Genomic DNA, 23,563 nt, shown 5'->3' with positions numbered 1-23,563 from the left:
GTCAGTATACCAGACCCCTATGAGTAAGTAAGAGGCGCGGGTCTTGGAAACAAGATTTAACCCCTGACTGAAACTGAGGAAGGTACGAGAACCCCATGGAAGAACACTCAAGAAGATACCCTGAGCCAGGGGCTCAGAGAACAGAACAGCAGCCGTAAGTCCGAGACTGATCACCTCGTGTCTTGACGGGTAGTATATTGTGCAAGCAGTGAAAGCTTGTACTTTGATGAGTTTTGATACTGTACCAGTAGTGAGAGCTTGTATTTGATGATTTAGTGTGTGAATAAAATATCGATATACCTTTCACCAATTGGATTCCACGGATTCTTTAAGAGTAAGTGCATAATAGGCACAACAACTTGGGTTTCCAAGTCTTTTGATTAAGTGGGGTTGGAGAGGAATTTCCCACATTTTCCCCCCAAATTGGCTTGGGTTTTTATCTGTTATTTTAGCTCTCCCAGAAGATAACATGGCTTCAGGTGGGGGTGGAGAGTGTATATATAGCACCTCAGAAAGTGCAGCAGCACTTCCTCAGTATTGCACTGGAGTGCCAGCTAAGATTTTTGTGTGCTTAAGTCTCTGGAGTGGGATCCCCAATCTGCTGACTCACAGAGAGTGCTACCAACTGAGCCATGGTTGACACTTTATATAAGGTTTATATAAGACCTTGGTGAGACTTCATCTACAGTGTTGTGTATAATTGTGTGGGGTAAGGAGGCAAAGAAGGTAAGGGGGAATATGGGGAGACATAAATTTAGAAGTAAGGTTCGTGCAGACGAGTCTGAAGGCCTTTTCTTGACCTGATTACAAAATGCTATACAACACAACACAAGACTGGAAACTCTGCCCATGTCCCATCACTGTATGTCCCCTGACACTTCGATCTAATTCTGTAAAGGGGATCCTGAAGTCGGACTCTGGTGATTAATATAATTCTTCTTTACCTGACTGCATTGTGCATGCTCACTGTCTCTATGCTCCAAAACCAAGCAATCTAAATGTTCCAATTCTTACATATTCAGAGTTCCAGCATCTGCTTTCCTCAAATGAAAGAGAATTATTCGCACAATCACCAAGCAATTGCCATTTGAATTTGCTTAATTCAGTAGCAGCCCTCATTAACTTTTACACAGACACTCTTCCTAGGTGATATAGTGCACCAAACTTTCTTTCCAAATCTCATTTTGAAAACCTTTGAAACTTGTCAGTTAGTATACCCTGGGGATAGGAGATGTTATTGTCTCATTTATCGCTCCATCTTCATTAACTGAAAGCTCTTTATTTGCTGGTTTAAATGCATCAGGAATGCTGCTCATGCCAGGAAACATTAACCATAGAATATTTGAAAAGCAATTCATTTTTAAAAATAAGCTCTGGAAAGGGTACTGAGAAAAATGATCACGTTCTTTGGGCATTGAGAAAACACTAGCACTTCTACACTGAGAGATTGGTAATTCAGCCTTACCGTGCAGTGACAACAGGTGACCTCTTTCCTATTTCTAGAGAGGCTGTTGAGGGCTCGTCCCCGAGTGAGTGAGTATCCTTAGACAATTGCTGCAGCCTGGAGCTCAGCTCGCTTATTACAGTGGGTTTGCTGCCCTCGACCATCTGAATGGGCCTAGGCTCAACGGCATCCCCCCACAACTTGGACTTTCTCTGTATGAGGTAGCGGGACCGTCCTACGCCGGGGGGCAGCGCGGACGGCTGGTGTTGGGCAACAAGCTCACTGTCTGAGGTCTGCTTCAAGAGAGGGTCCCTGAATGTGACTGGCCCTTTGTTGAGTTGGGACTTTAGCTTTGGCTTTGGAGGCACTGGAGGCTTCTCGAGTATGAAGGTCTGTCCATCAGCAAATGATGTGTAGGTGTCCAAGGGCTCTCCGCTCTCCGACGACAATGTTGACATACTGGAGACGGTTGAAATCGTGCTTGTGGTTTCCAAATGATGATCGCTACTGCTTCTCGTGTCTATTTCTTCTACGCCTGAGTCCACACTTGCTTCTGAAGGTGGGGCATCTGAAGGCTTCCCTGAGGGTGAAATGCCAGTAGCTGAAGGTGCTGCTGTTGGAGATCTACTGGGATGGCTGGCAGTTTTCTCAGCCTCGGCTTGGATGAAGATGCCATTTGCAAATTCATCAGGAGGTGGCACAAGCCCAATCTTTGCAAGTTCCTCTCTTGTTTCCTCATCACTTGAGGACAACAGTGGAGGGAGAGAAATGGCAAATGGTTCCACATCTTCATCAGAGCTTCCTTGAGTTTGGGTTTTCCCAGGTGCTTCAGTAGGTGGGGGCTCAGAAACAGCACTGGGCGGCTGGGAAGCTTGTGTCTCGGTAGGGGACGGTAGAGGCTGTGGTGGTGATGGCTTCAAGGCAGTAGTTGGAATATCTTGAAGTTCTGACTCTTGCCCATTACTTGTTGCGTGGACCATCATTAGGCCTGCTGTTTTCTGCTGTGATGTATCCACTATGTTGATAAGCATACTTTTTTTCTCTTCCACTCGCTTCTCTTCTCTCTCTGTCTTTTCTATCTGCCCTGGTCTGGTTTCTACTTCTTTCCTCATGGTGGTTGGCATTCCCCACTGGTGTTTTGCAGTTACTGGCACCCCAGATGTTGGACTGTAGCCTGCTTTGGCCTCTGGCGAGAAGGGAGGTGATGTTAGGCCCTCAGTTTCTGTTTTCTTTGCCTCTTTGCTGTGGCTCTCCAAGTACAGAGAGGCATTTCTCTCCTGAGCTTTTACAGTTTCATTGCTTCCGGCTGCCCGCTGGTGCTGCGTTTCGGCGACCAGTGCCCGCTGCCTTGCGGCCAGCGCAAGTGCCAGTGGTGAGTTGGGATCCAGCGGCTTCCCTGTGAGGGGATGTATAAAAGTCACAGGTGTGCTTGCTGGTGGTCTTAAAGAGGGAACAGGTGAAGGGATTGGTGATCGGAGAGACCTGTCACTGCTACTCAGCAGTCTCTCGTCAACTGACCTGGACTGTTGCAGAGCTGGGATGTTGGGTGCTGTGTCACTTTCAATGGCACCTACAGAAAGGAAGACTGTTGATTTCCTCTTCTCTTCCAACCTTTTTTCTCGGTCCCGTACTGCTCCTGCAATGGCAACAGCAAAGGGGCTGGCCAGATCCTGCCCGTCTTCCTGTGCTTTGCTAATTCCCTCTCGCTGCTGCTCATACTCTTTTCCAGAGTGCTGTGCTATCCTCCTGGCCAATAACTCCTTGCCAGCCACAGAGGAGCCAGCTGCTGATGCTTTCTCTATTGCGTCTTCGACCTGGAACTGCTTGACCAGAGGGCTTTTCTTACGAAGTGGCTTCGTTGGGGCAAAAAGGCCCACATTGAACTGGCCCACGTTTGCGTATGGATTGTCGACTATCTTTGCCTTCCGTTTGCTTTTTTCTTGAGGGGTTGGTGAGGCACTGGGCCACAGGATGTCTGTTGGCTCTATGGGATAGTAGGACGAATCCTGCAGGATTATCATTGACCTGGCCCTTTTCTGCCTCTCTACTGGAGGCACAGGAGTTCGACTTGGCTCATAGACTTCTGCTGTTGTCACCGTCTGCTGTCCCCCATGAATTTTCGCTTCTGTGTTGGGCTTAAAGCTGGAACGTACATTGTCATAAGTTCGTCCTGGGGGAGGGGGTGGAGAGAAAGGAGGAGGAGGGCCCGTATCTAAAAGGTATGAAGACGGTGGTGGGGGAGGCGCTATCTGAGGAGGTGGGGGTATGCCCAGTCCTTCCCGAAGAGTGTCTTGCATGGACGTGCTGCGTGAAAACCTTCCCTCCATGGCTGAGACTGACAGTTTATCATCCTCAGAAGCTCCTGTATACATGATAAAAGTATTTTGTAATTTACCCGTACCTTAGAGTCATAGAACTCTCTCAGCAAATTCTTAGGCAGGCAATGAATTATTAGAAAGTAAAGTGAACATTGTCGTTTATGCAAATCAAGCAGCCATGTTTGTACGCAGCAAGATCTCACAACCAGAGACAATAGTGAGTCTTTAACTTTTTTGGTGAACCAGGCCACTGGGAGAACTTCCTGCTCTTCTTCCACTTGTGCCCTGGGGGCCATTGACACCCACTTAAATCACAGCAACTGGCAGATGAAGAAAGGCACTTACAATAGTGTGGCACTCCCTCAATACTGCACTGGGGTGTCAGTATGGATCATGTGTTCAAGTCCTGGAGTAGAGCTTGAACAGCACAATCTCCCTACCTCTCCAGCTATCACTCTGTCACTATGGGCAGAATTTTGTGGACTTAGTTCCTGCCGAAACGATGGAACTATTTGCGTGTCGGGAACCCAATTTACTATTGGCGAGCTTTGCCGAGGCTCTTTCTCTGAGGTACGGCATTAGTATCCCACCTCCAGGTTCCCCAACCAATCAGGGCAGGTGGGCGGGATGATGCGCCCATTCTGTCAAAGGAACGATTTATAATTAAAGGGTCCCTGGCATGGGTTATAATGGCTCACCAGCACTTGGATTTTTGAGGCTGCAGCATCCATGGACAGGAGACCTGGGAAGGCTGCTCCCCAGGTCTCTCACTCTTACATGAAGGTCCTGCTGTGGCATCCAAGGATCTGCAGTGAGATGAGCTCTGCCAAGCATAGGAGGAAGGGGACAGCCTCTCCAAACAAGCTGATGTGGATGGAAGTGGTCGAGGAAGTCAGCAGCAGAAATGCGGTTCCTTGAATCTGGAGACAGTGCACCAAGAGGATCCAGGACCTCAGGAGGGCAAGTCAGTTGAGTGACATAACACTTTCAGATGTCAAGCCCCACATTCTGATGTCCCAACATTCTCCAGTACAGCACTTCTCAGACAATACACCTTGCAGCTCCATTCATTCCTCCCTCTGCAGGCACCTCACACTGCCATCTGAGCAACCAACACTCATACTCACCTTCATCCTATTGCCTTCTCACACTCATGCCTCACAGTCACCTTCCACAAATATTGTCCTGCCCTCCTCTCCACACAAGCAGTTACGAATACTCACACCTCTCTGCTTTCTCTCCTTGCAGGAGGAGAGCACACAACTTGGTGAGAGGCAGAGATACAGGGGGTGGGGAGGTTGGTGGGGTGGGGGGTTGGCCCTCCAGTGGCAGGCATCTTATTGGCCACTGGCAATACGTGTCCACCTGCTCCACTGGGAAGTAGGTCTTGTTCCAGGAGGCTGCAGATGTTAGCAGCGACCTCCTGTGACAGCCTGAGTCTCCTGATGCACTAGTGCTCAGCCATGTTGGGAGAGCGGATCCTCTGCCTGTAGATCCTGTGTAGGGGGTCTCACCTCCTTCCAGTTGAATCGCAGTGTCCATCTGCTATGCCCTGTGGCTGAGGAGAAAGCAGCTGCTGCTGCTGCTGTTGCTCCTGCTGCTGCTGTTGGTAGTGTTGCTTCTCCTCTTGCTCCTCAGCACAGTTGCAAGGTGGAGCTGCATCTGCAGCACCCATGCCATTCTGAAGGCTGACAGCAGGGAAATGCAGCTGAAGGGAGTGAAGTGCTAGACAGGTGACATGCCTTCCAAGAAGTCGGCATTCACCTGTCAAGCACTGATAGCACTCTCTGAGAGATGAAGTACTTTGAACAGCAGCCTCTCCCCTGGCCATGGCTGGAGCCCTTCAGTTTCACTGATCAAAGCTGTCCCAGCTTGTCAGTTTCAGGAAAGAAGCTCTTCCCGCTGTGCATCCGCCTCGGTTGACTACAGGTCAGGAGTCAGGTGCTCTGGCTGTGAAATCCATAATTGAGGGTTAAAACAATTCTTAATTGGCTTTTTAAGTACCTTAAATACTTCTCCGACTGATCCAAGGGGGTTCCACACTCACCTTCAACCCCACCCCAGAAGTGGGCAGAATAATGTGAGGATCCCGACCCATCATTACTTTTAGGGGATTTAACTCCTTACATGCAAACCTACTTCCCCTTGCCTGGGAAAATTCTCCCCTATATTTCTGTCTCTATTTTTATCTTTCTCCCTCTATCTCTCCATCTGATGTATCTCTATTTCTCTATCTGTCTCTCTCTCTCCCTCTAGGGCTTTGTATCTCTCTATCTGCGCCTGTCTCCATCTCTGTATCTTTCTATCTATCTGTGTCCATTTCTATTACTCCCTATTATCTCTCTATCTGTGTTTGTCTGTACTTTGCTATTTTTCTGTATCTAATTCTGACTGTCTCTGTCTTTGTCTATCACTCTATATCTCTCTATCTTTGTCTCTTTCTATGTCTGCATCTTTCTATTTGTTTCTATTTCAATACACCCTCTAGCTTTCTGTACCTCTGTCTGTGTCCATCTCTACCTATCTTTCTGTATCTTTATATCTGTGACTGGTTCTGTCACACAATCTATCTGTTTTTCTATCTATGGGCTGGATTTTCATTATGGAGGTGGGAAACAGGAATCGAGTCTGGTTTTGGGTCAGAAACTCACCTCCTGTTAGAAGCTGATTCAGATTACAATTTTGAAATGGATAAACCCTTAATTGGTTTGGAGATGAGGGGGCCAGATTCTTGTTTTTGGGTTGGAAACCCAACGACTGGAACGTTTCTGTGTCTTGTCCCCACGTCAATAAGTAATTGGCTTGGGAACAAGTCCGGCACCCAATTTGAGGCATGAGAAGCGTTATGGAGGCTGGAATGGGGAATGGAATGCAATTTTTAAAGGCAAGCGGCAGCCATCACTGGGCTTGTCGTTGCCTATGCAAATGAGTCACCAGGGATCCCGGACGGCCTATGTGGGCATGGGATACCCACATAGATACCCACCTGGATCTAATGCTACAGGCTCTGAGGGAGAGGAGGAAGCTCCTCTTCCCAGAGGGTGGCAGGAGGACACCACCTTGTTGTGCAGCAGAGGCTTTGTTCAGTGTTATCCCCCTCTGGCCCCCTTCCTCCTCCTCTCTTACCTCCTGTTCCACCCCCGATGAGCTGTCTCCTTCCAGGGCCTCACTGTCCTCAAGGTTCACACCTCTCTGGAAGGCCAAGTTATGGGAGAGCGCAGCAGACACACCACAATGACAAAGACCCTTGCAGGAGGGTATTGGAGGGTGCCACCAACTGATCCAGGCACTGGAATCACATCTTCAGAAACCCGACGGCCTGCTCAATGGTTGGCCTGCTGAGCAGGTGGCATTGGTTGTTCTGCCTCTGTGCCTCTGTCTGGGGCTGCTGTGGAGGGGTCAGTAGCCAGCTCTTGAAGGCAATTCCCTTGTCCTCTTGGATTCATCCATGCACTTTGGGGGAATGAAGTGAAGTACTGGCAGAGGACGAAGGAGTCATGGCAGCTGCCAGGAAAGTGAGCGCACACATAGAGGAAGCTCTTGCTATGGTCACGGACCAGTTGGATGTTGAGGGAGTGGAAGTCGTTCTTGTTGATGGATCTCACTGGCCGATTGCTGGGTGCCTTGATAACCACATGGGCACAAAAGGTGATGTCCTGCACCTGGAGGAATCCAGCCATGAATACTGAACCCAATGCCCTCTGTGCCTGCTCAGGCCCATGTGCCAAAGTAGGTGTAGTCTCCACCACTCCTGAAAATGACATCCATGACCTGCCTGATCAGCTGCCGACTGCGAAATGCCACATAGGTCTACAGCTGATCCCCGGAATAACCCGGTTACATCGAAATTCAGGGCTCTGATGTCCTCGGGTGAGGTTTAGCCAACTTTAGTATGGTATGAGGCAAAGACAAAGACTGCAGCTGCTGAACATAAAGGCTTCTTCATTCTTGGTCTTGGTTTCACTTTGCTGGCATGTGTGCTCTACATAGCCTCTAGACTAAACAATGCACAATGCAATTGCAATTTCAAACTAGTACAACACTACAAGGTCAACGATGACCTTGATGGCTGGATGTAAGGGACTGCCATGGGACCGCGAGGCTTCAGGCCATTGTGGATCAGAGCATACAGGTCCGAGACCATCTGCCTGGATAGGTGCAGGCTCCAATGGCACTGATGCTGTGTCATTTGCAGGTAGCTGACTGTTGGGCTGTGCACCCAATGTTTTGTGTACTGCTTTCCTCCCCTTGCAGCCTCCCGCTTGCTCCTCTGGCCTCCTTCTGTCCAGGAGGTTGCATCTGCCGCAGCTCATCCTGGCTGCTCTGTCCAATGTCAGAGTGGCCTGTTCCCATCTGAACTCCCTCAGCTGAGGTTCGTTTGTTCACCAGGCCTTCCCCAGCCAACCCCAGGTGTCCAAGTGATGCCAGCGGCCTCATGTCCCTCTCCGATTTCCTGCCACTCACCACTGAGTAAAACAAGTCTTACAGTTGCAGCAATGGCCATTTTGTGGCACTTTTGAAGCAGCTGAGTTTTTTTGGGCCTCTGCAGTCTTTTAATCAGCCCTTTCCATAGCCCTCATAGCCCACCGCTGTGTTGCTCCCATGGCGTCCTCCACGTTCCCAGCTTTTAAAAATTAAAACCGGCTGCTGACAAGACTTGTTATGAGTTCTTCAATGAGCTCAACAGGCAATTAAAGGAAGCACATGCCCGACCTGTTCCCTTGTTGCCAGCGTCCCTTTAAAAACGGTGTTGCATTCCGGAGGTGGCAGATCCCAGTACCGACCTCCGTGAACCTGATCATCAAATTGTGCTCGTCCCCGCACCCAGTGAGTTTTGAAAATCCAGCCCCATCTCTCTAAACCTTCATTGTTTTGCCCTATCTATTTGAATTTATCCTTTTACTGTTCAATCAAGAACCAAATATTTATCTAGCTCCTTCTTACAGGTGTTAATTGACACTGCAACAGCTCCTTTACCTGGAGCCTGTTCCATTCTATTCTCAAGTCTTGTCTGAAGTCAGTTCATTTTACACTCCTTTACTTCTGCTGGAGACTGAGCCTTTGGTTTAGTGGTAAGGTTCCTGTCTCTGAGTCAGTAGACGAAGGGTTCGAGCTCCATTGTGGACAGCCCTAGGAAATGGCGACTAGAATCTAGTCTTGCTGGGTTGATATAGTGGTCTCACATCTGGACAGAATGCCCACTGGCTCAGGGATAATGTTCCTGCCCTGAGTCAGAGGGTGAAGGGTTCAAATTCCACTCCAGACAGTCCTGGTGAGCAGAAACTGGAGTGCTGGCTCTGAATGCAGTCTTAACGCCCAGCGGGGGTACTCATGTCCAATGGGTGCTGGTGGTCCCTCTCCTTTCGTAACGGTCTTTGGGGCTCTTTAGCTTTCGTTGCAGCCCAAAGATAAAAACCGTGAGGAAGGCAACAAGAAACCACCTCATCTACTCCTCCCGAGTAAGTGGCTCAAGAATCTCTTGTGTAAAACAGGACAAAATGAATAGATTTCTGCAGATGGCATTGAGATTGTTGGGAAAGCAGAATGTTCTATGGATTGAAAGCCATTCAAGCAGCTAGAGACAAAAATTAACCATGACCCAAATTCTGGCTCTGGCCTATGCTGTACTACATGATCCCAGTGAAGGGCGGCTTGGGTTGAGTTCAGGAAGGATCAGCCAGGGCACCCCTTCCTGGTCATGAGTGAATGTTAGCTGCTGGGAAATCCATGTCTGGATGCTGAGGGAGGACAAAATGGGAATTGGGCAGCAGTGATGTCCACAGTTGAACAGGTGACTGAGTCTAGCTGTCAAAGTTCACATGAAGGACGGGCAGAGATGTGAGGGGGTGCCCAGAGTCTGGGGAAACAACTCCCCAGGAGAGGAGAGGAGAGCAAACTAAATGAAAAATAAATAAATCTTAAATGTCAATGGAAAATGTTACATGTCAGGATTAACAATAGTGAATAGGACTCAGAGTAAATGGTATATGAGTAAGTAAAATAAAACAGGAGTGAGATCAGTCTTAATGACGCTGTCAGATTATCTGCTCTAATTTCCTCCCCTTCCTCTCCACGGGCCCCCAGTGAGTCATGTAAGAGTTCAGGCAGAGTGTGATTTAGCTATTCTACTGCAGGGGCCATCGTGGCCGAGAACCCATCCAGATATGTATGTTCTTTCTAGAAGGCGGAGGGGAGTCAAAGGACAGAAGCCGATTTTCTCCCCTCCCTTTTCTTACAGACCAACTGTGGGATCTTTCCTAATGCCCTTGTGGAGATGATTTAACTCAGCATAGGCTGGGGACTAATTCTTGGGACATGGTCCTACATTGGCCATTCCCACACCAGAGCCCGAATTTACCCATTGACCCACTGGGGAGAAAGGTTCACATGAAGCCACAAACCCTACATGTTAATGTGATAAACTTACCTATAGACTTTGTCCTTGACATTCCTCTAGGCATTGGGACATGTGGTTTCTCTGGTACAGATGGTGGCGTTGACTTTGAGGGCATACCCTGACGCTCAAATAGTGACTGAAATAAAAAGAAAATAGACGAATATTAATGGGAGAAGGACAGTGAACATCGGAATTGATTTATATGAAACTCAACAACAAGCTGAGTTACAATAACTTGCATTTTCCTAGCTCCTTTAATGCCGTAAAACATCCTAGGCACTTCATAGGAGAGTAATCAGATAAAAAAATTACACCAAGCCAAAACGGAGACATTAGGACTGGTGTTGATGGACTAGTAATCCAAAGAATATGAGATCAAATCCAACCACGGCTGTTTGAGAATTTGAATTCAGTTTGAAGAATCTAGAAATAAAAAGCTGGGATCTGTAAAAGTGACCATGAGGCTGTCAGGTTGTTATAAAAACTGAAATGGTTCACTCATGGGGCTGGATTTTAAGAGCCCGTGCATTGGCGGCCCACCCTCGCGGGCCGCAGGCCAAACAGCCGCCGCAATCTGAAGCGTGGCAGCTCATTTAAATAACCAGGGCGGCCTGCCACCCCCCCACAATCTCGTGGGGGGGGGGGGGACTATCCATCCTTGGCAATGGCATCAGCTGCCTGTGCGCAGACTCTGGTGCCATTTTTAAAGAGCAGCCAACCCTGCTGCCTGATTGAAATTTTTAAAGTCCTACCCTCCAAAGTTAAATAAATAAATTTCTAACACCCCTATCCCACCCCCCAATAAGAATTACGATAACTATTTGCCATTCCCCCCCAAAAACACTTATCTTTTATGTCTGACCTTCCCACCCTAAACTGTACAAATTTAAGGTTTAACCCTTCCCACCATTTCCTACACCCATTAAGTATATTTGACCCCATCCCCATCCCTCCTGCACTGACAAACATACCTCCTCCCCGCTCCCACCAGTGTGGTGCCGTATTTCCCCAGCCGGGAATCTGAAGACGCAGGAGTGCTGGCTGCCGCGCAAAGATCACGGCGAGCCCTCAAGATTGCAGATAAGTCTAAGTAAATATATTAATTTTAATCATTTGAATATTTAAATTGTGGTCCTCTCACCCAGCGGCCGGGGGTGGTGGGGAGTGCCATGGAGCCTCGCCGCCGCCGGGAGGATCGGGCTGGGCCCTCCCAGCGTCGAGGTCCATGGCGGGCCTCATTCAGAGCCATCTTCAGGCCTCACCACCATAGAACCTGACACGTGGGGGAGAACCAAATCCAGCCCATGTTCTTTTGGGGAAGGAAATCTGCCATCTTTAACCCATCTGGCCTAAATGTGACTCCGGTCCCACATCAATTTGTTTGACTCTTAACTGCCCTTTGAAGTGGCCTAGCAAGCCATTCCGTAGTATCAATCTACTGCAATGAATAATGGGCACAGGAATGGGCAATAAAGGTCAGCCTGGCTAGAGAAGTCATATTTCTAGAATGAGTTTTTAAAAATTCAATTTGAGCTAGCCCGAGAATGTGAGCTCAACTGAGCTAATTCAGTCGTGATGCAGACTGGCCTCTGAGTGAGAAGGTGAAGGGTTCAAATCCCATTCCAGAAGACTTGAGCACAAATTCTAGTCCAAAACAGCCAGTGCCTTACTGAGGGAGCACTGCACTGTTGGAGGTCCTGTCTTTTGGATTAGATGTTAAACCGAGGCCCCATCTGTTCTCTCAGGTGGATGTAAAAGAAGTTGTGGTACTATTTGAAATGGAGCAGGGGAGTTCTCTCCAATGTCTTGCCAACATTTATCCCTCAACCAACATTACTAAAAAACAGATGATCTCATTGCTGTTTGTGGGACCTTGCTTGGCGAAAACTGGCTGCCAGGTTTCCCTATATTACAACAGTGACTGCACTTTGGATGTCTTGAGGTCATGAAAAGTGCTATATAAATGCAAGGTCTTTATTTCTTTCTAAAGCCCAATGGACCACAATTAAGCTTTGATAACAGCCTTTATTACACGCAGGAAGCCAGGCAAACTGTGAATAAACTTTATTTAAACACCTTCTAGAATGTCATCTCGGAGTCGCCCATTAAAGCAGTTTTCTTCAAAAATGCCCAAACTCGCTTCCCCCCAAATTTTCTCACATCCTTTCCTGAGATTCTGGCTCTTGCTGGGGAATGTGCCATGATATTTTCAAGTCCCCAGTGCCTCACCCAGTTGGCCACTGGTTTGAGATTAGATGGTGACTATTCATCCAAAGAGGCATCACTGCTGAGGCCAATTGCCATTTATATGAGACCTTCCATCAGAGGGAGGGGGGAGGGGAGTTTTCTGAATAACCAGCAAGAGCAGTTCCATTGAACTCTGGAACTGTAGCACCTCTGCCACCATCCTGCCCAAGATAAGTCACTCTCAACCGATTAAGAATGGAACTTGGGACTTTCCGGCTTCGGCTGTGTGGCTCATTCTGAGCCAAGCAATGCCTTTACCCGGTAGACTGTGAAGATCAATTTTAGAGAGAAGTAGTTCAGGGCAAAAAGAAACAGCTTGTTCTGTGTGCCGAACAAATCATTCTTGATTAATATTAGAAATTCGAACAACCACATCAATGGAAAATGAGAAACATAAATTAAAAAGCTATTTAAATTCAACAGACAGATATAAACAACAACTCCCTCCACCACTGGTGCATCATGGTTGCAGTGTGAACTTAGAACATAGGAACATGAGGAGGCTTTTCAGTTTTTGAACGTGCTCTGCCTCTCAATTAGATCATGATTGATCTGTATCTCAACTCCACTTACCTGTTTTTGTTTCATATCACTTAACACCCTTACCTAACATAAATCTATCAATCTCAGTTTTGAAATTTTCAATTGACCTCAACAGCTTTTTGGGACAGAGAGTACCAGATTTCCACTACCCTTTGTGTGAATAAGTGCTTCCTGGCATCACACATGTTATGTCTTATTTTAAGGTTATGTTCCTTTTTTCTGGACTCCCCAACTCTATCATATTAAATCCTTTAATCATCTTAAAATGTCAATTAGTTCACCCCTTAATCTTCTATACTCAAGGGAATAAAAGCCTAGTCTATGCAACCTTTCCTTATGATCTAATCCTTTTAGCCCTGTATCATAGTAGTGGATCAGTGCTGCACTCGCTTCAAGACCAATATATCCTTTCTGAGGTGCAGTGCCCAGAACTAATTACAGGATGCACTACAGCGACATGCCAAGGCCAAGGCAGCAACCACTAAACCAGCAAGTTCTACCATCTAGATGGACCAGGGCAGTAAGCGTATGGGAACACCATCACCTCCAAGTTCCTCTGCACGTTAGACACCATCCTGGGTGGAATCTTATCCACTTTAAAAAATAGTTGCTGTTTGGGACCATTTCTGGGCCCCGACCCTACACTTGCTGGCAATGTGCCCGCCAGTGCAATCCTAATTGGCCACCTCTGAGCCTGCTGTCCGATTAAGGATGGCGGGTGGGTTCCTGGGGCTGCAGGCCCAATCAGAGGGCCTGCAGACTTGGAAAGATGGTGGCCCCACTAGCAGAGGTGGGCATTGCCATTGTAGGAGGTGGACAGTGAGGGCACCTCCATTTTAAGGTGCTCTCTGAAGACGTTTCCATTTTTTTTCAAATAAACTGTGGTCACAGCTGCCAGGTCACCACTATGGAGAGGAAGCCCCTACACGGAATGGCCCACTGGTCCCTGCTGTTCAGTGGGGGTTAAGTGTAGCAAGCCTCGTAGGGCACCCCCCACCCCCTGCCTTCCCCCGGCAACCACCAGCAAGCTGTCTCCAGGCACCTGCCACGAGAAGTTCCCGGCGGCCCCCCAATCTACCCACAAGTGGGCACACATATTAAAATTGGCTACTCACCACTGTTGGATGCATAGCCCTTGCCACTGCCACCCTGCATGGTAAGATCAGCTGGAGGCGAGAACTCACTGGTCTGCTAGACCGAAGCCCTCCTGTCTTACCTTCCTCCTGGTCCTGTTGCCGAAGGCACCTCAGTGGGACTGGTAAGATTCCGCCCCCTGACATGGAAATATATCGGTTCTTCTTTTGTTGTCGCTGGGTCAAAATCCTGGAAGTTCCTACTTAAGAGCATTTCAGGGCATCTTCACCACACAGACTACAGCAGTTCAAGAAGAATGCCAGCCACCATCTTCTCAAGGGCAATTAGGATGGACAATGAATGCTGACTTTGCCAGTGATGCCCACATATGAGAATTAATTTTTTAATCGGCTGCATGTACAACACGCCTCAAGGTAGCTGAGGGTTTTTTTGTAAAATGTTGTTAAAATGCAGGGCTAATTCTTCCAGGTCAATGACAGAATTCATCCTATTTCATATGAATAACTAGCCAAGGGCAAGTGGAAGTGGAAGCGGTTGTGGAGTAAAGGGGAGAGGAGATGAAGGTTAAATTCAACAGTAAAAGTGTACATCAAGGCATAAGTCTGTGTGAACAATTGTTTGTTCAAATACTTGGGGTTTCAAATCACCTTAGTTAAAGGTTACACTAACATGAACAGCTGAGACACGGAACAGAAAATTGGCAGATGGATTAAATGAAACCACTTGTCAGGTAGCATCTGCTGTGGTCATCGAGCACATCAGCAGTCAAACCCTGCAGCAAGTACTTAGATTAATCGTGGAATAGATAGTTTCACAAATGGGGCGAGTCTGTCAATTCATAGATCCTTTTTTCGCAAGAAGGGAGGACCCTTTTTAATTTATTTTGCTTTCTTCTAGTTTGCCCGCTACTATCCTGTCCCAGTGACTGAGGCCGGGGTATAACTCTGTGGGTGACAGTGACCATTGCATGTATGACCTGGTCAGTGAGTGGGGTGCCTTTTCAACCATTGGGGTGACACAGCTAAGGCCAATCCTGTCTCAATTGTCTTCCACACAGGTTGTGTTTCTGTGAAGGTCATTAAACACCAATCAAAAGCGAGTGTTCCATCTGATTTTCCCATTCCAAGCAGTGGTGAGGCTAACTAAAGTTCCCAAAAGTCTCTACATTTAAAATTGGCAAAATCAGGAGAGGTGTGGATTGAAACTGGATTTCCCTGGTCTGAATGGTTCAACTACAGACAATTACTGTGAAGCTCATGGGGGAAGCCTATGAGCCTGCATTCTGAGGCATGGTACAGTCCGTACCTAGGCACTTCCCATAGCACTGAGACATAGTGCATTCTCTACCCAGGCACTGAATCACAGTGCAGTCTATACCCAGGCACTGAGGCATGCACAGTCGATACCCAGGCACTGAGGCACACACAGTCTGCACTCAGGTATTGTCCCTGGAATATGAGTCAGTACAACTCTGATTTAAAGTCCCAGTGGGTACTGAGAAAATATGCACTGTATGTGGGCTTGACTGTAAATGGGAATAAACCACACTTGTTCTGCCATTTCCTTTTAGATGGCATTGCATACCAAATGCTCAGTGAGACACACCAAGGGTACAAACATAAGCTGAACCTTGTCACAAGGCCAGAATCACCCTCAGCACAGTGACAGCTTTTGTATTATAGGAAAAAAGTTCTATGTAACAGGGTACTTTTATCTCCTCAGTTAGAACACATCTTAATCTTCCTAAAGCAAGGTAACACAAACCTAGTCTATGCAATCTTTCCTAACAATTTAACCCTTTCAGCCCTGGTATCATTTTGATGAATCTGCGCAGCACCTCTTTCAAGGCCAATATATCCTTCCTGAGGTGGGGTACCCAGAACTGAACAAGGTACTCTAGGTAGAATCTGACTGGGGTTTCATGTAACTGTAACATAACTTCCACCCCTTTTTATTTATAAGAACATAAGAAATAGGAGCTGGAGTAGGCCATTTGCCCACCGAGCCTGCTCTGCCATTCAACAAGATTATGGCTGATCATCTCCCTCAACTCCACCTTTCCCGCACTAACTCCATAACCCCTTAATTCCCTTAGCACCCAAATATCTAGTGACCTCTTTCTTTAATATACTCAATGACTGAGCAACCACAACTCTCTGGGGTAGAAAATTCCAACGATTCACAACTCTTTGAGTGAAGAAATTTCTCCTCATCTCAGTGCTAAATGGCCGAACCCTTCCTTAGGTAAGGAGACCAAAACTGCACACAGTACTTCCAGGTATGGCCTCACCAATGCCCTGTATATTTGTAGTATGACTTCTTTACTCTTATGCTCTAATTCCTTTGTAACAAAAGTTAACGTACCATTTGCCTTCCTCATTGCTTACTGTACCTGCATGTTAAACTTGTGATTCATGTACAAGGATACCCAGGTCCCTCTGTAACCATTTCCTAATCTCAACAATTTAAAAAAATTCTAATTTTTAATTTTTCCTACCAAAATGGATAACTTCATAGTTCGTATTCCATCTGCCATATTCTTGCCCACTCACCCAACCTTTCTAATCCCTCTGCAGCCTCTTTACATCCTCCTCACTGCTTACTTTCCCACTTAACTTTATATCATTATCAAACTTGGACACTTTACACTCACTCTCCTCATCTAAGTTATTGACATATATTGTAAATTGCCGAGGCCGAAGTAATAATGTAATAATCCTTGCAGTACTCCACTAGGTAAAGCCTACCAACCTGAAAATGTTCTGTTTATTCCTACTTTTCTGTCCATTAACTGATCCTCAATCCATGCTACTATATTACCCCCAATTCCGAGTCCTAATTTTGTGCCATAACTTTTTGTATGGCACCTTATCAAATGCTTTTTGAAAATCCAAATACACTACATCCACTGGTTCCCCTTTATCCATCCTACTAGTTACATCCTCAAAAAACTCTTAACAGATTTGTCAAACACGATTATCCTTTCATAAATCTGTGTTGACTCTGCTTAATCTTATAATGATTTTCTAAGAACCCTGTTAGCATGTCGCTTATAATAGATTCTAGCATTTTGCCGACTACTGATGTTAGGCAAACTGGCCTATAGTTCCCGTTTTCTCTCTTCCTCCTTTCTTAAAAAGCAAGGTTATGTTTGCTACCCTCCAAACCTTATGAACTGTTCTAGAATCTAAGGAATTGTGGAAGATCAAAACCAATGCATCCACTATCTTTGTAGGCACCTCTTTTAAAATCCTAGGATGCGGGTCATCAGGTCCATGGGATTTGCTGCAATTTAGTTCCATTAATTTTTCCAATACTATTTCTTTACTTATACTGATTTCTTTCAGTTCTTCACTGTTGCTAGACTTTTGGTTCCCCATTGTGTCCAGAATGTTTTTGTGTTTTCTACCATGAAGACAGATACAATGTATTTGTTTAATGCCTCTGCCATTTCCTTATTCTCCATTATAATTTCTGTCTCTGCCTCTAATGGGCCCATGTTTACTTTCGATAATGTCTTCCTATTTACATACCTATAGAAACACTGACAATTTGTTTCTATGTCTCTTGCTAATCTACACTCTTATTCTCTTTCCTTACCAATTTCTTGGTCCTCCTTTGCTGAATTCTAAATTCCTCCCAATCCTCAGGCTTACTACTCTTTTTGGCAACATTATAAGCCTTTTCCTTTGATTTAATACGACTTAACTCTTCTTGTTAGCCACGGTTGGACCATTTCTTCTGTAGGGGTTTTGTGCCTTAAAGGAATGTATATTTGTTGCAGATTATGTATTAATTTTTTTAATACTAGCCATTGCTTGTCTACAGTCATATCTTTTAATGTGGTTTGCCCAATCTACTTTAGCCAATTCGCCCCTCATACCTATATAGTTTGCTTTGTTTAGATTTAAGACCCTAGTTTTGGACTTAACTAAATCACTCTTAAATTCAAGATAAAATTCTGTCATATTATGGTCACTCTCCCCCTTTACTACAAGGCTATTATTTAACCCTTTCTCATTGCACAATACTAGATCCAAAATAGCCTGTTCCCTAGTTGGTTCCACGACATACTTATCTCGAGAACTATCTTGAACCTATTCTATGAATTCATCCTTCACGTTATTACTGCAAATTTGGTTTGCCCAGTCTATATGAAGATTAAAGTTCCCCATGATTACTGTATTTCACTTGTTACATGTGCCTCTAATGTCCTGATTTATACTCTGCTCTGTACTACAACTATGATTAGATGGCCAATAAACAACTCCCATCAATATTTTCTGAACCTTGCTACTTCTTAGCTCTACTCAAACCGATCCTACTTCTTGATTATCTGAGTTAAGATCCATTCTCTTGATTGTCTTTATCCCATTCTTTATAATCCAGGGCTACCTCTCCACCTTTTCCATTTTGCCTAGCTCTTTTAAAAGTTAAGTATCCTGGAATATTTAGTTCCCAACCTTGGTCACTTTGCAACCACATCTCTATAATGGCTATAAGATCAAACCCATCAATTTCTATCTGTGCCATTAATTCACCTAATTTGTTGTGAATGTTTCCCACATTCAAATATAGTGCTTTTAGCTTTGAATTTTTTCTAATTTTCCCTGGCATCACCTTAGTCCCTCATGCCCTATTACCTTTGCTGCTCTCTCTGTTCCTTCCTGACCCACTCTGCTTATTTTTACCCAAAATGCTGCTCAGCTCTGGAGCCTTGATATTTTCTTTGCTGTTTTTGAATTTACGCTTTCCTGAATACTCCCACACCACACCCCACCCACCATTTTTAGTTTATAGCCCCGTCTTCTGCCCTAGTTATTCAATTCACTAGGACACTGGTCCCAGTCCAGTTTAAGTGGAGCCCATCCCAACGGACCAGCTCCCTCTTTCCCCAGGACTGGTGCCAGTGGCTCATGAAGCAAAACCCCTGCCTTCCACTCCGCTCTTTCAGCCACGCATTCAATCTTTTAATCTGTTTATCCCTATGCCAACTAGTGCATTGCTCAGGTAACAATCCAGAGATTACAACCTTTGAGGTTCTCCTTTTTAATTTGGACCCAAACTCCACAAACTGTCTCAACAGAACATCACTCTGAGTTCAACATATGTTTTTGATTCCTATGTGGATCACAACAACTGGATGCTCCCCCTCCCACTCCAAGTTCTTCTCCAGCTGCAAGGAGAAGTCTTTAACCCTGGTACTGGGCAGGTAACACAACAAAAATAACAACAACTTATCTTTATATAATGCCTTTAATGTAATAAAATGTCACCCCGCCATATTGGAAGCAGGTACGATAGCGACGTTTAAGAAGCATCTTGACAAATACATGAATAGGATGGGAATAGAGGGATACGGTCCCCGGAAGTGCAGAAGGTTTTAGTTTAGGCAGGCATCAAGATTGGCGCAGGCTTGGAGGGCCGAATGGCCTGTTCCTGTGCTGTACTGTTCTTTGTTTGTTCTTATTTGCAAACTACCGTCCCATAGCCAACCTCCCTTTCCTTTCCAAAGTCCTTAAACATGCTGTCACCTCCCAACTTCATTCCCATCTTTCCTAGGACTCCAAGTTTGAATCCCTCCAATCAGGTTTCTGTCCCTGTCACAGTACCAAAACAGCTCTTATCAAAATCACAAATGACATCCTGTGTGACTGTGACAAAGGTCAACTTTTCCTCCCCGCCCTTCTCAACCTGTCTACAGTCTTTGATCACACCATCCTCCTCTGATGCCTCTCCACTGTCATCCAGCTGGGTGGGACTTCTCTCACCTGGTTCCATGCTTATCTATCTAATTATAGCCAGAGAATAGAAACATAGAAAATAGGAGCAGGAGTAGGCCATTTGGCCCTTCGAGCCTGCTCCGCCATTTATTATGATCATGGCTGATCATCCAACTCAGTAACCTGTTCCCGCTTTCCCCCCATATCCTTTGATCCCTTTCGCCCCAACAGCTATATCTAACTCCTTCTTGAAAACATACAATGTTTTGGCCTCAACTGCTTTCTGTGGTAGCGAATTCCACAGGTTCACCACTCTCTGGGTGAAGTAATTTCTCCTCATCTCAGTCCTGAAAGGTTTACCCTGTATCCTTAGATTATGACCCCTGGTTCTGGACTCCCCCACTATCGGGAACATCCTTCCTGCATCTACCCTGTCAAGTCCTGTTCGAATTTTATAGGTTTCTATGAGCTCCCCCCTCACGCTTCTGAACTGCAGCGAATATAATCGATGTAGATTTTAAATGTAGATTTTAAACATCCAGCGCCTGGTGAAGTCCCTGTTGCATCAAGTGGTTCTGTGTACGAGGGAATAACATTCAAACATAGCAGCTTGTTACACTTGGGTGTAACAAAAGCATGTGTAATTTAAGAGTACATGGGGCAATGCTAAAAGCATGACAAACAGCACTATCTGAACATCTTTTGCGAAAAGTACCCAACAAAACAAAAATGATAAAGGATTGAGAAATAATAAAAGGATTCTGATTTGACACCATTTTCATGTAATAAATCAAAAGCATGTTAAGTCATCACGGAATATACTGAAAATACTTCGTGATGAGCTGATCACAATATCATTGATTCTGTACCTGGCAATCTGGTTCAAGTGCCAGAGGATCACAGTACATTTCGTGGTTCACTTGCCAGGTATCTTCCATCACTCAAACGATGATTTATTTGTACCATTATTTTACATCAATCTCTCCTCATACATCAGTCCCGCCATCCCAGGAATCAGTCTGGTAAACCTTCGCTGCACTCCCTCTATAGCAAGAACATCCACCCTCAGATAAGGAGACCAAAACTGCACACAATATTCCAGGTGTGGCCTCACCAAGGCCCTGTATAATTGCAGCAAGACATCCCTGCTCCTGTACTCGAATCCTCTCGCTAGGAAGGCCAACATACCATTTGCCTTCAATGGCTTCCCTTTCTGCTCTTGCACCTTCACCTCAGGTGTCCCCCAAGGATCTAAACTTGGTCCCCTCCTATTTCTCCTCTACAAGCTGTTCCTTGGCGACATCATCCAAAAGTACAGCGTTGTTTTCACATGTACGCTGACGATACTCAGCTGTACCTCACCACCATTTCTCTCAACTCCTCGACTGTTGCTAAATTATCAGACTGCTTATCTGACATCCAGTACTGGATGAGCAGAAACTTCCTCCAATTAAATACTGGGAAGACTGAAGCCATTGCTCCTGTAACGTGTCTTGGGACATTTTATTACTTTAAAGGCGCTATATAAGTTTAAGATGATGTTGTTGTTGCATTATAAAACAAACTATGACACCGAGCCACATAAGGAGAGATTAGGTTAGATAACCAAAAGCTTGGTCAAAGAGGTAGGTTTTAATGAATGTCTTAAAGGAGGAAAGTGAGGTAGAGAGGTGGGAAGTTTTAGGGAGCGTATTCCAGAACTTTCAGCCCAGGCAACTGAAAGCATAGCCATCAATGGTGGAGTAATTAAAATTAGGGATGCACAAGAAGCTAGAACTAGAGCAGCAAAGATATCTTGGAGGGTTGTGGGGCTGAAGGAGATTACAGAGATAGGGGCAAGGCCATGGAGGGATTTGAAAACAAGGATGAGAATTTTAAAATCAACATGTTGCTTGACTGGGAGCCAATATAGGTCAGTGGTGGTAAGGGAACAGGACTTGGTGTGAGTTAACACAAGGGCAGCAGAGTTTTGGATGACCTCAAGTTTACAGAGTGTAGAAAGTGGGAGACCAGCCAGGAGTGCATTAGAATAGTCAAGTCTAGAGGCAAGGAAGACATGAATGACGGTTTCAGCAGCAGATGAGCTGAGACAGGGGCAAAGTCAGGCGATGTTATAGTGGTGGAAATAGGCGGTCTTAGTGATGGCATAAATATGGAGTTGGAAGCTCATCTCAGAGTCAAATATGTCACCAAGATTGTGAACAGACTGGTTTTGTCTCAGACAGTTGCCAGGGAGAGGGATGGAATCGGTAGCTAGAATGGAGTTTGGTGTGGGGATCAAAAACAATGGCTTCCCAATATTTAATTGGAGGAAATTTCTGCTCATACAGTATTGGAAGTCGGATAAGCAGTTTGATAATTTAGTAACAGTGGAGGAATCGAGAGAGGTGGTGGTGAGGTAGAGCTAGGTGTCATCAGCGTACATGTGAAAACTAACGCTGTGTTTTCAGATGATGTTGCCGAGGGGCAGCATCTAAATGAGAAATAGGAAGGGGCCAAGGCTATATCCTTGGGGATCTGCAGAGGTAACAGTGCAGGAGTGGGAAGAGAAGCCATTGCAAATAATACTCTGGCTACGATTAGATACATAAAATGGAACAGGTGAGAGCAGTCCTACCCTGCTGAACGACAGTGGAGAGGCATTGGAAGAGGATGGCATGATCAACCATATCAAAGGCTGCAGACAGGTCGAGAAGGATGCGGAGGAAGAGTTTACCTTTGTCACAGTCACATAGGATGCCATCTGTGACTTTGATAAGAGCTGTTTTGGTACTGTGGGAGGATGGAAACCTGATTGGAGGCTTTCAAATATGGAGTTCTGGGAAAGATGGGAATGGATTTGGGAGGTGACAACACGTTTAAGGACTTCGGAGATCAAAGGGATTTTGGATTTGGGCCAGTAGTTTGCAAGGACAGTGGGGTCATGGTTTTTTTTTTTGAGGAGCGGGGTGGTTACGGCAGATTTAAAGGAAAGAGGGAAAACACCCGAAGAAAAAGAACGGTTAACAATATTGGCTAACATGGGGTCCAGGAGAGGAAGTTGGGTGGTCAGCAGTTTATTGGAAATAGGATCGAGGGAGCAGGAGGTGGGTTTCATGGACATGAGTTCAGACATCAGGGAGATAGGAGAGAAACTAGAGAAAGATAAGAGTTCAGGCTAGGGCAGGGGGGAACATTAGAGGAAGTTTGGCAAAGTGGGATAGTGGTAGGGAGGGACGTGGCAGAGGCAACTGATCGGATGGTCATGATCTTAGGGACAACCTTCGGAATGCCCGGTTGCAGCTGGAGCAAATAGTATCTATTCCCCTGACTACTGTTCCCTATCATGATCACATTCCTGTTCACTCCCCACTGCTTAAATGGCCTCCTGCACCATGGTGCAATGGTCAGTTTGCCTATCCACCCTGGAGTCCTTGTTCTTAACCACACAGATTGCAAGTACCTCATATCTGTTTGTCAAAGTCAAGGGCTGGAGCTGCACCATCACTACATCCAGGATCCCCATACCTGTCTGACTCGGAGTCACACCCTCCAGTCCCTGAACACTGACCAACTCTAAAGTTCTACTTAACCTAAACAGTGTGACTGCCTCCTGGATTAAAGTCTCTAGGTAATTCTCCCTTGCCCTGTGCTCCGTAATGTCTACAGCTCAGTCTCCAGCTCAACAACTCTGGGCCGAAGTTTCTTGAGCCGCAGCCACATACCGCAGATGTGGCTATCTGGGATTACAATGTTCTTCACAAATTCCTACATGTTGCAGTTAAGGCACACCACTTGCCCTGCTGTGCCTGTCTAG

The 23,563-nt window shown here is 45.9% G+C and overlaps 1 protein-coding gene across 15 annotated transcripts in view; it reads right to left on the bottom strand.

Moving 5' to 3' along the window:
* The window catches only part of shank3a (SH3 and multiple ankyrin repeat domains 3a), a 1,286,992-nt gene that overhangs the window by 95,535 nt on the left and 1,167,894 nt on the right, over positions 1 to 23,563 (bottom strand). For all 15 annotated transcript variants that reach the window (XR_010977672.1, XR_010977671.1, XR_010977670.1 and 12 more), the window contains 2 exons: positions 10,190 to 10,295; positions 1,466 to 3,806 (listed from right to left, as the gene is read on the bottom strand). Coding sequence is in view for 12 of the 15 variants with exons in the window: in XM_068059355.1 (XP_067915456.1) it covers positions 1,466 to 3,806; positions 10,190 to 10,295 (2,447 nt within the window). In the remaining 3 variants the exon portion in view is untranslated. The remainder of the gene's footprint in view (positions 1 to 1,465; positions 3,807 to 10,189; positions 10,296 to 23,563) is intronic.

Source organism: Heterodontus francisci, chromosome 27, assembly GCF_036365525.1.
Source record: "Heterodontus francisci isolate sHetFra1 chromosome 27, sHetFra1.hap1, whole genome shotgun sequence".
In the NCBI taxonomy this organism is placed as follows: domain Eukaryota; kingdom Metazoa; phylum Chordata; class Chondrichthyes; order Heterodontiformes; family Heterodontidae; genus Heterodontus; species Heterodontus francisci.
The sequence above is the reverse complement of the archived record's forward strand: the minus strand, read 5'-3'. Positions and strand labels throughout refer to the sequence as shown.